Source organism: Myotis brandtii, unplaced genomic scaffold, assembly GCF_000412655.1.
Source record: "Myotis brandtii unplaced genomic scaffold, ASM41265v1 scaffold76, whole genome shotgun sequence".
Classification (NCBI taxonomy): Eukaryota; Metazoa; Chordata; class Mammalia; order Chiroptera; family Vespertilionidae; genus Myotis; species Myotis brandtii.
Window position 1 is genome coordinate 72,329 of NW_005371037.1, and position 14,976 is coordinate 87,304.

Genomic DNA, 14,976 nt, shown 5'->3' on the forward strand with positions numbered 1-14,976 from the left:
CCACTCGGCGAGGCGAAGTCCGCGGGTTCCTGCCGACATCCCGACGGCGCACTCCCGGGAAACGGGAATAGTTATCCGGCGGCAGGAAACACTGTGTCTCCCCCTTGGGATACGGACCTTCCTTTCCCTTTTTTGAAAATCTAGAGACGTGCGCCAGTCCCCCCTACATCCCCCGCGCACTTGCTTTTCCGACGCTTAACGGGGTCTTAGGAGCCACTTGTATTATGTTAGTTTAATGTTATTTTGGCTGTTCATTGCCAAAAGCAACGTAAGGCCGGGTCCCTGAGGGTATCAGCATCCTTGGGGTTGGGGTTCCTGCCTTTGGAGCGTTCCTTAAGTTATAACTTACAAAAGATGTGACTTGTGCTATATTGGCTGCTGTAAGAAACAGTTGGATCAGCAAAAGGTTGGAGAATTTTGCCCAGGTAACTGTTAGTGTTTGTTTTTGTTATTTAGTCCTCACGCGAAGACATCTTTCCATTGTTTTTAGAGAGCGTGGAAGAGGAAGGGAAAGATGGGAGAAGTACGTGTCGATCTGGGAGAAACACATCGACTGGTTGCCTCCTGTCCGGGCCCTGAGCAGGGCCCAGGCCGGGGAGGGACCTGCAGCCGCGGTACCTTCCTTGGTCAGAATCGAACCGGCACCCTTTGGTCCGCAGGCCGAGGCTCTGTCACCAAGCCAAACCGCGGTAACTGTTACTGAGGTTTAGCACACTTTTACCCAGGACACGCAGTGATGACATTATCTTTTTTTGTGAGGTTTAAATATCCCTTTTGTAGTGTCTAGCGTCTAGTAGCCTGTTTTCTGTTGTGTGAGGTTTAGATAAAAGGCGGGCCGCAGGGGCTCTGGTGGAGTTGAGAATTTTTAAAACTCAGTCGTGGCAATACTGTATTTTACAAGGGCTTTGCTGCTCAAATCCTATATACTAAAAGGCTAATATGCAAATTGTCCCCTTGACCAGTGGGCTGGCCGGTCAGCCTACTGGGTCACCTCCCCAGGGTTGGCCCAGCCCCATTGGCCCCATCGGGGTGGGCCAGCTGGACCCGCCTGGGCACGAATTCGTGCACCGGGCCTCTAGCCTCGTAATAATTCTATGAAGAATATCTCCATTCCCCAGATGACAGAACCTTAAGCTAGGTGACCTGCCCAAGGCCACAGAGTCAGGAGAACGGGAACACAAACTCAGATCTTCATGATGGAACTTTTTGTGCTAAATAGGAGTTACCTGAGAACCTTAATCTTTGTACACCCTGAGCCTCATTATTTGTTTTCTTGAGAACTTTTGTGTTGAGGTTATTTAAGTAAGTTTTGGAGAGTGAGTTAATGGAAATTATTTCACAAGGGTGGATATTAATTAAATACTTTAAGAAATGAGAATTTGCCATTTGGGAAATAACTTGATATTATTTTTCTTCACAGCATAAAAGATGACAACAGCAGCTCGGCCAACTTTTGAACCTGCGAGAGGCGGGAGAGGAAAAGGAGAAGGTGATTTGAGCCAACTCTCAAAGCAGTATTCAAGTAGAGACCTACCCTCTCATACAAAGATAAAATACAGGTAATGAAGACTTTCATTTTCTTGTTCACAAAGCAAGTGGCATGGTCATGAGATAGTAATATGTTTGGGTTATATCACTTAAGTCATCTATTTTTATATAAGTAGAATGTAGTAGGATATCTAACACTAAAATTATATGCTAGGATTGTAAAAAGCTACCAGATATTTGTTAAGCAGAAATTCCTGTTAACCAAGAATATCCATAGGTAGATGGAAAAGTAATACATTTCTTCCGAGAGACAATGCACTCTCAGTACTAATCAGTATGAAAATAAAAGCGTTATTGTAATGTTTCCTGAGTTGACCTACTAACAAAAAATAAAGACATTTTAATGGATCTCCAGCCTTATTATGGGAATATATGTGATTCATTTTGGGATTCTTGAAATATTACAAATATCATGTGGGTACCTATAAGTTACCCTCAGATTAGGGTAATATCTCTTCCAATTCCTTCTTTTGTGCTGGAGGGACATGAGGACAAAGTTGCTTTTTGTGAATTATCTTCCATTGCTACAGCCATAGGTTTTTTAGAAACATTTTTGCCCTGGTTTGTTTCTACTTTAGACAGACCACTCAGGATGCCCCTGAAGAGGTTCGGAACCGTGACTTCAGAAGAGAATTAGAAGAGAGAGAGAGAGTTGCTGCGAGAGAAAAGAATAGAGATCGTCCAACTCGAGGTACCAACACATATGTCTCATAAGATTGTTGACAGTACCCTAACCAGTTTGGCTCAGTGGATAGAGCGTCGGCCTATGGACTGAAGGGTCCCGGATTCGATTCCGGTCAAGGGCATGGACCTTGGTTCTGGGCACATCCCCAGTAGGGGTTGTGCAGGTGGCAGCTGATCGATGATTCTCTCTCATTGATGTTTCTAACTCTCTATCCTTCTCTCATCCTCTCTGTAAAAAAAAAAAAAAAAAAAAGATTGTTGACAGTACTTTTTCTTTCACTTGGTAATTGGAATAGGCTACTATTTGTGTTTGCTTTTAAATATTGGTGTGAGTTGCAACACTACTAAATGATATCAGATTTGGTTAGATTAGTTAGATTAAAGGCGATAATAAAGTTGAGGCACGTTCCATCTTCTTATGGTTCTATAGAAGGAATAAGATGACCTGGGGATATTTAGCAGCCATTGTTTCAGTTTAGATCAAAATGTTTATAAGAGCCAGACTTTTTGAGGCCCCATGGTTTCTGCCTATGAAGTTCTCCCATTTTTGTTGGAAGGCATCTAGGGACATATATTTCCAGCTTATGTAAACTATTCCCTAAATTTCCTGAGAGAGGCTACAGTTCCCATATTAAAATCAATACTTTCATTAATTTATTCAACAAATGTTTATTACCAAGGGCTTATTTGGCAGGCACTGTGGTTTTGATCCCTGTGTCATGATAGACATAATCTAAGTTCTTTGTACCCACAGGTCCCTAAATGTTACAAGCAATGCAGTCTTTGTTTCAGTGATCTAAGCATTGTCTGTCTTTCCCAGAACATACAACCTCCTCTTCAGTGTCAAAGAAGCCTTGGCTAGACCAGATTCCTGCTGCCAACCTCGATGCAGATGATCCTCTAACAGATGTATGTTTTGTTTCCTCCTTTCATCTCCATAGTAACTTATGTCATGTTTTCTGAAATTTTTTTATTCATGTGGTTTTAACCAGTGCCCTGTACTTATTTTTACTTACCTATTATTCAAATGCTAAACTTTATAGTTGATTTTAAAACAAAAAATGTTGCTAGTTAATCAAACTTTATCTCTGGAGAATCAAATAAGGAAGTGATTTATTAAAGAATATGCTTCCCTAAAAAATAATTTCTCATATTTACCCATGGAGTTTGGGCTGCCATGTTATCCATCTCCAGAGGGCACTCTTCAGACTGGGCACTCTATCGATAGCAGCCCCTAAAGTTGAACTTTAGAAACCACTGATGCCCCTCCAGAGTGCAGTACACTTACTGGCTCCCTCTACGCTGAGGGAGGGAAGTGAGCTAAGTGGGAGATTTTAAGGGTTAGTGCTTTAGTGACATGAAAATTTAATGGAACCCACAGTCTACAATTAATTTGCAGTTTTCTACTTACAGTGAAATCTGAGTGATCTTTCATGAGTAGCATCTGATTAAGCACATAAATCAGCAATTCTAGAGTGGACAGATTGAATTAAATAATTCAGTTAATTAAATATAGGGAACTAGATGAGACTTAATGATTATCCATTTGAAATTGGTTTCTTCTGAGAAGTTAGCACCCTTTTAGTACTTTTGATTATCCTAATAGGTCTAAGTTTTAGGCTGGATAAAACTATTTTGATTCTTAGGGTGATACACTACGTATATCTGTGCTGTGTATATCAGTGTAAAGTGTTCCTTTTCTAGTTTTAGAAATATTTTTATGTCTAAATTCCCTTTGACCATGTAAATTTGAAAGGTACTTTGTTATACTATTTGTTGTTACAATCTCTAAAACATAACAGGGGTTGACATTTTAGTGAATTTTCATAAGCTTTTTTGTGGTCTTTTGTTTTTTGTTTAGTTGTTGATTTTAATAATATCTAGGTGCATCTATCTCTCCCACTGGGAAAATTAATCCTGCTTCAAAGACCTGGCAATTCTTATGGGGGAAAAATTAATAATGTGAATTTTCTCTTCAATGGGCCATCACATTCTTTTTTAGGAGGAAGATGAAGATGAAGATTTTGAAGAGGAGAGTGATGATGATGATACTGCAGCTCTTCTTGCAGAACTAGAAAAAATTAAAAAAGAAAGAGCTGAAGAGCAAGCCAGGAAGGTAAAATGAAAGTGTTAAATATTTACATTTTCTTTCATAAACTAAAGTAGAAATATTTTTAATTTCAAGTAAAATCTTATATTGGAAATTGTCCCTGGTATGTCTAGATATATCACCTGTAAATCTATAAATCTGATAAATTTTTATGGCATTTTAAGTTACTTGGTAATGTGGGAAATTCTTTTCAAATAGTTCAGACATGCTTAATAATATAATACTCATCTTGCTCTTTATACACTTATTTGTTTGTTTTCTCAACAGACATTTAGTTAATGTCTATTAAGTGTCAGAAGAATCAAAAATGATTTAGTCAGGGCCTACAAAGAACTCACGAATATAATGAGGTCATCGTCTTGTCTTCCCTGTCTCCTGCTTCAGCCTTCTTTCCAGGCACTTGTTGTAGCAGTCTGTCAATAGATTTTACATAATCTAGGGCAATTGACCTAACTTCTCTGAGTCTCCACAGTCTCTCAAGTCACACAATGGGAGAAAAGAATATCTAACTCAAAGACAGTTGTAAGGATTAAATACGACCCATAGTAATAAAAATAAGAGATGAAATTGGAGGCAGGAACAGGCCAAAAGCATTAGAGAGCCCGACCAGCGTGGCTCAGTGGTTGAACTTTGATCTATGAACCAGGAGGTCATGGTTAGATTCCCGGTCAGGGCACATGCCTGGCTTGTGGTCTTGATTCCCTGTAGGGTGCATGCAGGAGACAGCTGATCAATAATTTTCTCTCATCGATGTTTCTATCTCTCCCTCTCCCTCTCCCCCTCTATGAAATCAATTTTTAAAAAAAGCATTGTAAACCAATGCTAAAGGAATTTGGACTCTGTTTTGAAGAATAGGAGCAGCTGGTCAGTTTCAACTGGAGATTGGTGAGATTATGCATTTTTAGAACGATCACTCTGACAGAAGTATGGAAGAAGCTATTCCAATAATCCTCAAATGCATTTATGATAATCATGCTTAATAGGAGTTGGAATTGAAAGAAGTAAACAGATGCTGATAGGAGCTATCAAGGAGGTAGAATTGACTAAATAAATTGACTGATCAGATGTGGCAATAAAGATGATCCCATTTCTGGGTAGATGTTGGTGCCATACACGAACAGGGAATACAGAAGGATGGGCAGAGAGAAAAGAGGTGATACAGAAGGGAGGTGGAGAGAAAAGAGATGATGAGTTCTGTTCGGAACATGTTTTTGATACTTGATACATTATGAGATGACCAAGTAGAGATAGCTATTTCCCCTTTCAACCAGAACAGAGCAGCTCTTTTATGGCGTATGGCATCTGTGTAAGATTACATGTGAGCCAAAGATTGTTCTGTTTAAAAAAAGAGGAAGAAGACTTAGAGAAAAGACTGGCATAGGTTAATGCTTGGAATCTAGGGAGGTTGTAGAGTTCATGTGTTAGCAGAAGGGCCATCAGAAAAGAGATCAAATGTGGGATAGGCTTTGAAGACTGCTAGAATTCAGATTGGAAGAAGAAAAATATTTTACTGTTCAGTTATCAGATTTTGGCATAGGATAGCGTAACTTCTATAATAGCTTATAATTTTTACATATAATTATAGTCATCAAAGAATTTAAGAACATTTCTAAAATCACTTGTACACCACTAGAGGGCAATTGTTCTGAATACATAGACAGATGAGCAATTCAAATGCAATGGTTAACCTTTAAGGAGGATAAACATTTTAGAACAGTGGTCGGCAAACTCAGTCAACAGAGCCAAATATCAACAGTACAACAACGATTGAAATTTCTTTTGAGAGCCAAATTTTTTCAACCTAAATATATAGGTAGGTACTGTGTTATTAACTTAATTAGGGTACTCCTAAGCTGGCCTTTGCTAAAAACGTCCTCAATCTGATTGAGGTACATTCGCTGAGGTCGACCCCTTCCAACCCCCACCCTCCGCACTCGTCTTGTATACTTGTTTCATCTATCTCCTTTCGTTCATCCTCTCTATATGTCCAAACCATCTCAACATACCTTTCTCAATCCTCGACACTACATCTTCTTTCACTCCACAACGTTCCCTAAAATTAACTTAATAAACTTTACTTAAAAGTTTTAAGTCAACTTCGCACTGTACATGCGTGCCCGCACGTGGTATTTTGTGGAAGAGCCACATTCAAGGGGCCAAAGAGCCGCGGTTTGCCGACCACTGTTGTAATTTTGTGAGGTTTATCTGATCTCTGTACAAAAATGTGTTGGTGTTTCTTGGAGTTGCCTGAGTTTTAGTTCCCTGTTGCCCTGGCTTTCTAGTGGTTGCTTTGTGTGTGTCCTAAAAGAACATTTCAAACCAGTCTGCCTATATCAGGGGTTGGGAAACTTTCTATAAAGGGCCAGGTTATAACTACTTTAGGCTTGTGGGCTACAAAGCCCCTGTCACAACTATCAGCTCTGCCTGTTGTAGCACAAGCAACCCTAGACAGGACCTAAATGAATCAATGTGACTATGTTCAAATAAAACTTTATTTACACAACAGGGTGGTTTGGATTTGACCCCCATAATGTGCCTGGTACTTGAATATGGAAGGAGTTGGCATCTTTTCCAGGGCTGTGTGTAGCAATCAACCAGTAACTCTAAAGGACATATATTCCAAACATAGAATGGCCAGGACCTTATTACATCACGCACACATTGTTATAAGTTTGGATATATTGTATACTTGAGCTCCTATTTTTCTAGCATCTCAGAGTAATGGCTTAAATTTCAGCATTAATATAATTTGTTAAAAAATAAATACATAATTTATAGAAAGCTGTCTGTTCTTTTTTTTTTTTTTTTTTTTTATTGATTTTTTCACAGAGAGGAAGGGAGAGGGATAGAGTTAGAAACATCGATGAGAGAGAAACATTGATCAGCTGCCTCCTGCACACCCCCCACTGGGGACGTGCCCGCAACCAAGGCACATGCCCCTGACCGGAATCGAACCTGGGACTCTTCAGTCCCCAGGCCGACGCTCTATCCACTGAGCCAAACTGGCTAGGGCTGTTCTTAATATATGATGGATGTTCCTGACTTCGTTAAAGATCTGAACAATGGCCTAAATTATTTTTCCCCCTGAAAATTGAATTTTATCACTTTCCAGTTATTTGGCCTCATAAGAAAATGAAATCCAGTGCTCACAGTTGGATGTTGGGGGGACTGGATGGACAGGGGCGTAGAGGGATTGAGCAAAAAAGAGAAAAAGATCATGGACACAGACAAGTGTGTTGTGGAGGGGGAGGGTATAGGAGAGATAAATGGTGATGGACAGAGACTTGACTTGGGGTGGTGAACACACAATACAGTGTACAGGTGATGTGTTGTAGAATTGTGCATTTGAAACCTGTATAATTCTATTAACCCATATCACCCCAATAAATTTAATTTTTTTAAAAATGAAGTATCATTAACCTGTACTGAAAATCAGGTTATTTTCCAGGTGGTTCAACATAAGTTTATTTTATTTATTATTATTATTTTGCTGCTGTTAATTCTCACCTGAGAAAACTTTTTTCCATTCTTTTTGTGGAAAGTAGGGGGAAGGAGGGAGAGAGAGAGAAGCAGAGATGGGAGAGAAACACATTGATTGGTTGCCTCCCACAGGTGCCCCAACCAGGGCCAGGGATTGAGTCTGCAACCCAGTACATGCCCTTGACCAGGAATCGAACCTTGGACCACAAGCCAGCGACATTCTAACCACTGAGCAACGGGCTAGGGCAACATAGGTTTATTTTAAATGGACTAACAGAAAGTCTTTTTTTCCATGCCCTATTAAGTTATTAATTTATCATCCCAAGACACAGCAAAGTGGGATTTATCTTTGGGTTAAGATATAAGATAGCATGGAATCAGATAGGTCTAGAAGTTATGATTATGTATTATTAGACATTTTATCTTCCTAATTCTAAGAGTGAAACTGAGGGGGATTTGAATTTAAAGAAGTTCATGCTAAAATAAAAGTGAAGAAAGATAAGCTTGTAACTGGTAAGGTATGAGAGGTATAGAAACAGAAAGTACCAACTCATAAGGACAAAATGAATAAGCCTCAGGTAAATTGCTAGAAATGCATGTTAACATTATAATTTTGAGAGTTTCTTATTTTAGGAGATACTTTTTGGTTAATAAAACTTGTCAATAATTTTAGAGATGCATGTTTACATTGTTAGTAATTCAAAATAAAATTTTTATATTCAGTTATGTATAGCCTTTTAAAAATTGAGGTAATAGTTTTGCTAAATGTCTTTTATGTTTGTGTGTGTGTGTGTGTGTGCGCACATATATTTTAAAATATATTTTTAATTTCAGAGAGGAAGGGAGAGGGGGAGAGAGAGAGATAGAAACATCAATGATGAGAAAGAATCATTGATTGGCTGCCTCCTGCAAGCCCCCTAACTGGGAATGGAGCCCAAAACCTGGGCATGAGCCCTGTTCGGGAATCAAACCGTGACCTCTTGGTTCATAGGTCGACACTCAATCACTGAGCCACACTAGCCAGGCTAGTATACTCAAATTATTAGAATGTTTATTGGTCTACTCACTTAAAATAAGCAAATTAGTGATTACTTCAAAAAAGAAAGATTTAAGTATGCATCTGAAGAGTTTTAGAGTCAGAAGACAGTAATGAATGATGGCATGCATGAAACATTTATAATAAAAATGTCAAATTATTTTATTTTGGAAAGGGAGACTTTCTGGTATGTCTTGAAAACAAACAAAAAACAACACTACCTTAATTCTTATCCCTAGCAGTCTTAATATATGAGTTGTATACAAGATTGACGCTGGCCCTGGCTGGTTTGGCTCAGTGGATAGAGTGTCGGCCTGTAGACTGTAGGGTCCCAGGTTCGATTCCAGTCAAGGGCACATGCCCAGGTTGTGGGCTCGATCCCCAGTGGGGGGCATGCAGGAGGTAGCCAATCAATGATTCTCTCTCATCATTGATGTTTCTCTCTTTCTCCTCCCTTCCTCTCTGAAATCAATAAAAATATATTTAAAAAAAAAAAAAGATTGACCCTGAAGTTACTATAAGTAAATACAAATCTAACCCTGTCATTGACAGGAACAAGAACAAAAAGCTGAAGAAGAAAGGATTCGTATGGAAAACATTCTGAGTGGAAACCCTCTCCTTAATCTCACCGGCCCATCCCAGCCTCAGGCCAACTTCAAAGTTAAAAGAAGGTACTATATACAGTAATCAGTTGAAAATACATACACACGTGAGTTTTATAGCAAACTGTGTAAAGCTTTTAAAATTCCACTTTTCACTGGTAATCATCTGTGTCCGATTTTGGAATAATGGAAGAAGGAGAATGAGAGGAAATAATATATTTTCCATAGATATTTACAGTAACCAGCTGTGTACCAGCTACTGTTGTAAGCATTAGAGACGGAGCAGTGCACTGAGCCTTTGACCCTATGAAGTTCACGTTTTAGCTATGTGAGTCAAGGATCCCAAGTCCACCCTTCACATTCAGAGACTCACTAGGAGGATTAGGGACTCAGCATATAGTTGTACTCATGACAAACAAAGTTACACAGCCAGATCATAAGGGGAAAAGGCATCAAAGGAATCCAGGTGCACGCTTCCTTACGCTCTGTATCTTCCATGAGGGGCCACACAAAGCACATCTTTTCCCCTGGCAACGAAAATGTAACATCTGTGCAATGGTTCTGCCCAGGGAAGCCCTTTAGAGACTCCATGCCCAAGGGTTTTATGTCATAGAGGTAACCACTGCCTAGCATATACCAAAATTCAGACTCCCTGAAGGGAAACAGGTGTTCCACATAAACCACAGTATTTGTACAAAGAGTCTAGGCACAGTGATAGTGAGAAGATTCTTGGAGTCCCAAGTTTCCAAATGCTAGCTTAGGGCCAACCTTGCAAGCGGCGCCTTTCTAAGGATAGCAGTTTTAAGCCTACCATATTTACTCTTCTGTATAGTGGGCATGTTTGGAGGGGTGAAGTAAAAGGCTGAAGAGGGAGAGACTATAAACAAAGCTCAGTTGGTTTGAGTGTCATCCCGATAAGCCAAGGCTGTGGGTCGATCCTTGATCAGGGCGTATACAAGAAGCAACCAATGAGTGCATAATTAAAGTGGAACAACAAACCGATGATTTATATTTTCTCTGTCCCTCCCTCTCGCCCCCTTCTCCCTTCCATCTCTCTAAAATCAATTAAAAAATTCTTTTAAATAAAGTTATCTGCTACATAGGAAAACCACTATTAAGCATATAACCACTACCACCCTTAAGAAGCAAACAATAATAATAACTGAATATAGTACTTGAGGTAGTGATACATAGGCAAATAAAACAGAACAGCTTATAGGAAGTGCCGAGTGGGAGGAAGCTTGGTTGTTATTTTGTATAAGGTGATCAAAGAACCCCGTAGGCTTAGCTTTCACACATATCTATGATTTCTCACCGGCTCCACTGCTACTATCTCCAAGCAGGCCCTCACTGGTCTGCTTACGCGCTCACACTCTCCTTCCCCACCCCCAGTTTTTTCCTAACACAGCAGTGCTGTGGTCCTTTTAAAGTGAAAGATCACAGTCTCCTGTTTTAGGCTACCCCGTGGCTTCCCAACTCATTTATAGGAAAAACTCGACTCCTTACAATGGCAACAGCGTGGTTAAGGACAGTAATTGCCTGGCAGCTGACATTAGCAGAAGCCAGACTCTAAGGTATTTGACCTGAACATTAAAGGATAGAGATGGGGAAGAATGTAAACAGAAGTGGTTGGGGGAGGTGACAGATACAAGATGTCAAGTTCAGAATGTTATATAAATCTACGTGGAGAGGTTGAGTTAGGTAGCTTGATGAGTGGTTCTGGAGTGAATCCAGGCTAGAGACAATAAATTTGGGAGCTGTCATCTTACAGAAGTTTTCTAAAGCCACAAAGACTAGATGAGGTCACCTAGAGAATGAGTACAGCTAGAGGGAGAAGTCAGAGGACCAAGCCCTGGATAACGTTTAGAGAGTAGATAGGTGGTTAACTCTCAATATCTGGAACATACTGGGTGCCCAGTACATACTGCCCAGTATTTACATGCCCAGTAAATATTGATTAAAGGAAAAAAGGAAAAGAAAAAAAACCAGGCTAAGAAGGAGTGAGGAAGGAGGTGAAGCAAAAGATTGGTGGGTGTCTTGGAAGCCAAGCAAACAAGGCTTGCTTTCGAAAAAAGGAGAGTGATAGGTCAAGTAATGATGACAGGGCAAGTGAAATGAGTGCTGGAAAGTGGCCCTTGGACTTAGCAACATGGAAGAGCAGGTTGATGTTGAGAAGGAGGCTAAAAGCCTGTTGGGAGTGAGTTGAGAAGGTGGATAGAGGAGAAACTGCATCGAGTATATTGATGTTCAACTCTACTTTGTCCTCCTGCCTTGTTTGGATGCAGTTAGAATTGTGTGGCGACTGGAACAGTCTTAATATGCAGGTCACAATTGACCCAGCTCTGCTCAGCTTTTCACTCACCTGTGTCCTGCACCACGATGAGCTTATTGACACTTTCCACAGATGCCATGCTCTTGGCTTATTGTCTGTGTGCAGTGTCTTCTGGCATGCAACTTGGTGCACACGAACACATCACATGGCTTCCATTTTATATGTATTTGTGAGAGTATATATTACAGAGTGGATTTTTGTTTTATAGGCTAGATGGTATTTTGAAATTACATTCTTGGTTTTCTATAAAACGTTATTTTGTAGCCCATCCATGGGTGTTCTTTTATGCTTGTGCATTATGAAACCCAACCAGAAGAATCCAACCACAGTCCTGCCCTAAGCTCTTCAGCTTCTGTTTCTTCGTGGTTTATGCAGATGTGTGCCAATATATGAGCGTTATTGTTATATGCCAGTACTTCTCCTTTTGTTGTCCTAAAATGCAGATATGACAGTGGATGATTACTAAATGCTAACTGATGAAAGAGTACATAAAATGCTTAAAACCGCATAATCTGAACTACAGTAAATTGGTCAGTTATCATCTAGAGTTGTCTGTATTAATCAGGGTGGTACCAGGTACTGCCTCTTTGTTTTAGAACTGAAAACATTTGATATTTATGCAGTTAAAGTTTATATATTTCTGCTTTCTGAGTTAGTCAAAGCATCTTGTACTGGATACGTGACAAAAATGTTTTATATGTTCTAATAGGAATTGCCCTTTCTGCTGTGATAGAGCTAGATCACAGCCTATTCAAAATTACCGTCTTCTTTGGGGCATATGTAATTGCCGCTGCCTCTGTTATGCTGAACACCTTTCTGTGTAATGACTAAGCTTTGCAATTCACACGGTGTATCTCCTGATACAAGCATTATAAGAACATTTTATTTTCTTTTTCTTCAGATGGGATGATGATGTTGTTTTCAAGAACTGTGCAAAAGGTGTGGATGACCAGAAGAAAGACAAAAGATTTGTTAACGATACGCTGCGATCTGAATTTCACAAAAAGTTCATGGAGAAATATATTAAATAGTACAGTTTTATGTGCTTTATTAAAGACTGTAAAATGTAAATGATCATTCTGACTTTACTTGGTTAGTTTGTTGTTGTTTTTTTCCTTTTCCCCCACATTTAAATTGTGAATAGGCTTTCCTAATTTTAAGTTCCAAAATATCTTTTCCTTGACTGATACCTTATTTGATAAGTAAGAACTTGGGAATTGTCTTAAACCAGTTTCAAGTCTCTGAATGTTTTCAGTCAGGTTTTCTTTTTAAGATTCAAAAGGTAATCTGCTTATAATGTTTTTAATAATTCAAATAACCAAATTCATGTCCCCCAACTTTTTTGTTGAAATGTATGCAGCTTATGAAACATTGCATATTTTCTTTTGTGTATTGTATTTCTTTGTACATTAAATTTCTCCTCATTTCTCTAACATGGATTTAAGGGCAGTTAATTCATGGTATCTAACTGTGTTTTTTTGAAAAGTATAATGAAAGATTAAAGGGATTCCATCGAGGCCCATATGATGCAATGGAAATGTGTCATCAGCCAGGAAGCACCCTGATTTGTGTGAGGGAGCACGGGGTATCTTCCTTTCCCAGAGGCCCCTGGCCCAAGGTGAGAGCTCCTGAAGCTGCTGAGGAAGCATGTGGCATAACCTTGTTCTCCTGGATACTCAGCTGCCATGTTTCTGTCAAATGGGATAGAGTCTGCACACCACCACACATTAGATGCAAAGCCTAGGGAAATTTTAACATCAAACGATACATGAAATAAAACTTTTGGAACCTGGCCAGTGTGGGTCAGTGGTTGAGTGTCGACCCATGAACCAGGAGGTCAGGGTTTAATTCCTATGTCCAGGTTGCAGGCTCTATGCTCAGTAGGGGCCGTGCAGGAGGCAGCCGATCAATGAATGATTCTTATCTCTCCCCTCCTCTCTCTCAAATCAATAAAAACATATTTTTAAAAAACAACCTTTGGCAATTGGATTTTGCTTATTTGTTATCTTGGGAGGATGTGTACGTGTAAAGTGGAAATGTCTACTCAGCTAGGAAATGAAGTTTTCCATAAACCCAGGCTGTGATTTTAAGGGTGTCATTTGGATAGAAAGTTTGGGACCAAACATTGAGCCTTCTACAGATACACATAAAGACCCATTCTAAGACCTTATCCACTAGCCGTGGTCGGCAAACTGCGGCTCTTTGGCCCCTTGAGTGTGGCTCTTCCTAAGTCTTAGGAGTACCCTAATTAAGTTAATAACAATGTACCTACCTATATAGTTTAAGTTTAAAAAATTTGGCTCTCAAAAGAAATTTCAGTCGTTGTACTGTTGATATTTGGCTCTGTTGACTAATGAGTTGGCCGATCACTGCACTACAGCATTTCCCCAGTGGGAGCCTGAACAGGGATGCGTGCACCCCTAGTCGGGAGTAGAGCTGGAGATGGAGGCCAGGTGGACTCATTCATGCCCTGCACTTTATTTCCCAACTGAGCTATTGACTCAAGATTATGAATACTTTGACTAGTTTTTTTTAATTATATGTTTATTGATTTTAGAGGAAGGGAGAGAGAAACATCAATGATGAATCATTGATCAGTTGCCTCCTGCAGGCCCCCTACTGGGGATCGAGTCTGCAACCCAGGCATGTGCCCTGACCAGGAATCAAACCCTGACCTGGTTCATTGGTTGATGCTCCACCATTGAGCATATTGGCTGGGCAACTAGTGTTTTTTTAAAGCTTTTAATAATATTAAAACATTTTAATCTCCAGCTTTACAATTTTAAAAAGTGCATTTCCATCCATTTGGATAGCTTGGGTGATAGGATCCAATTCTCTGTCCTAGGGTGGACTTTGTGGCCGTCAGGGTTTCTCCAGGAGACAACTATCTGCCTAGTGGTCCACTATGAACACAAGGTCAACGTCCATCAGATGACAGGCTTGCTCCCTTCAGACTTCCCTGCTTACCTTCCCCTCATTGTCACTAGTGAGAATTTTTTAAAATTTAAGTTTACTGTGGGAAGCCGCCTATTGTCTTCACTAGCAGAGAGGTGTGGACAAGGGACCCGGAAGGCTGGTGACCCTTGAAGCCCTGGCAAAGGTCAGAGCTATGCACCTACTGTTTAGTCCAGCCAGGGGTCCTCAAACTTTTTAAACAGGGGGCCAATTCACTGTCCCTCAGACC

General features: G+C 40.0%; 1 protein-coding gene across 1 annotated transcript in view; it reads left to right on the top strand.

Moving 5' to 3' along the window:
• Window positions 1-13,585, top strand: part of CWC15 (CWC15 spliceosome-associated protein) — a 13,861-nt gene extending 276 nt beyond the window's left edge. The window contains exons 2-7 of the mRNA XM_014530672.1: window positions 1,421-1,559; window positions 2,127-2,239; window positions 3,053-3,141; window positions 4,235-4,348; window positions 9,411-9,529; window positions 12,694-13,585. Of these exons, the coding sequence (XP_014386158.1) occupies window positions 1,429-1,559; window positions 2,127-2,239; window positions 3,053-3,141; window positions 4,235-4,348; window positions 9,411-9,529; window positions 12,694-12,823 (696 nt within the window). The 5' untranslated portion in view covers window positions 1,421-1,428 and the 3' untranslated portion in view covers window positions 12,824-13,585. The remainder of the gene's footprint in view (window positions 1-1,420; window positions 1,560-2,126; window positions 2,240-3,052; window positions 3,142-4,234; window positions 4,349-9,410; window positions 9,530-12,693) is intronic.
• Window positions 13,586-14,976: the final 1,391 nt, after the last annotated feature.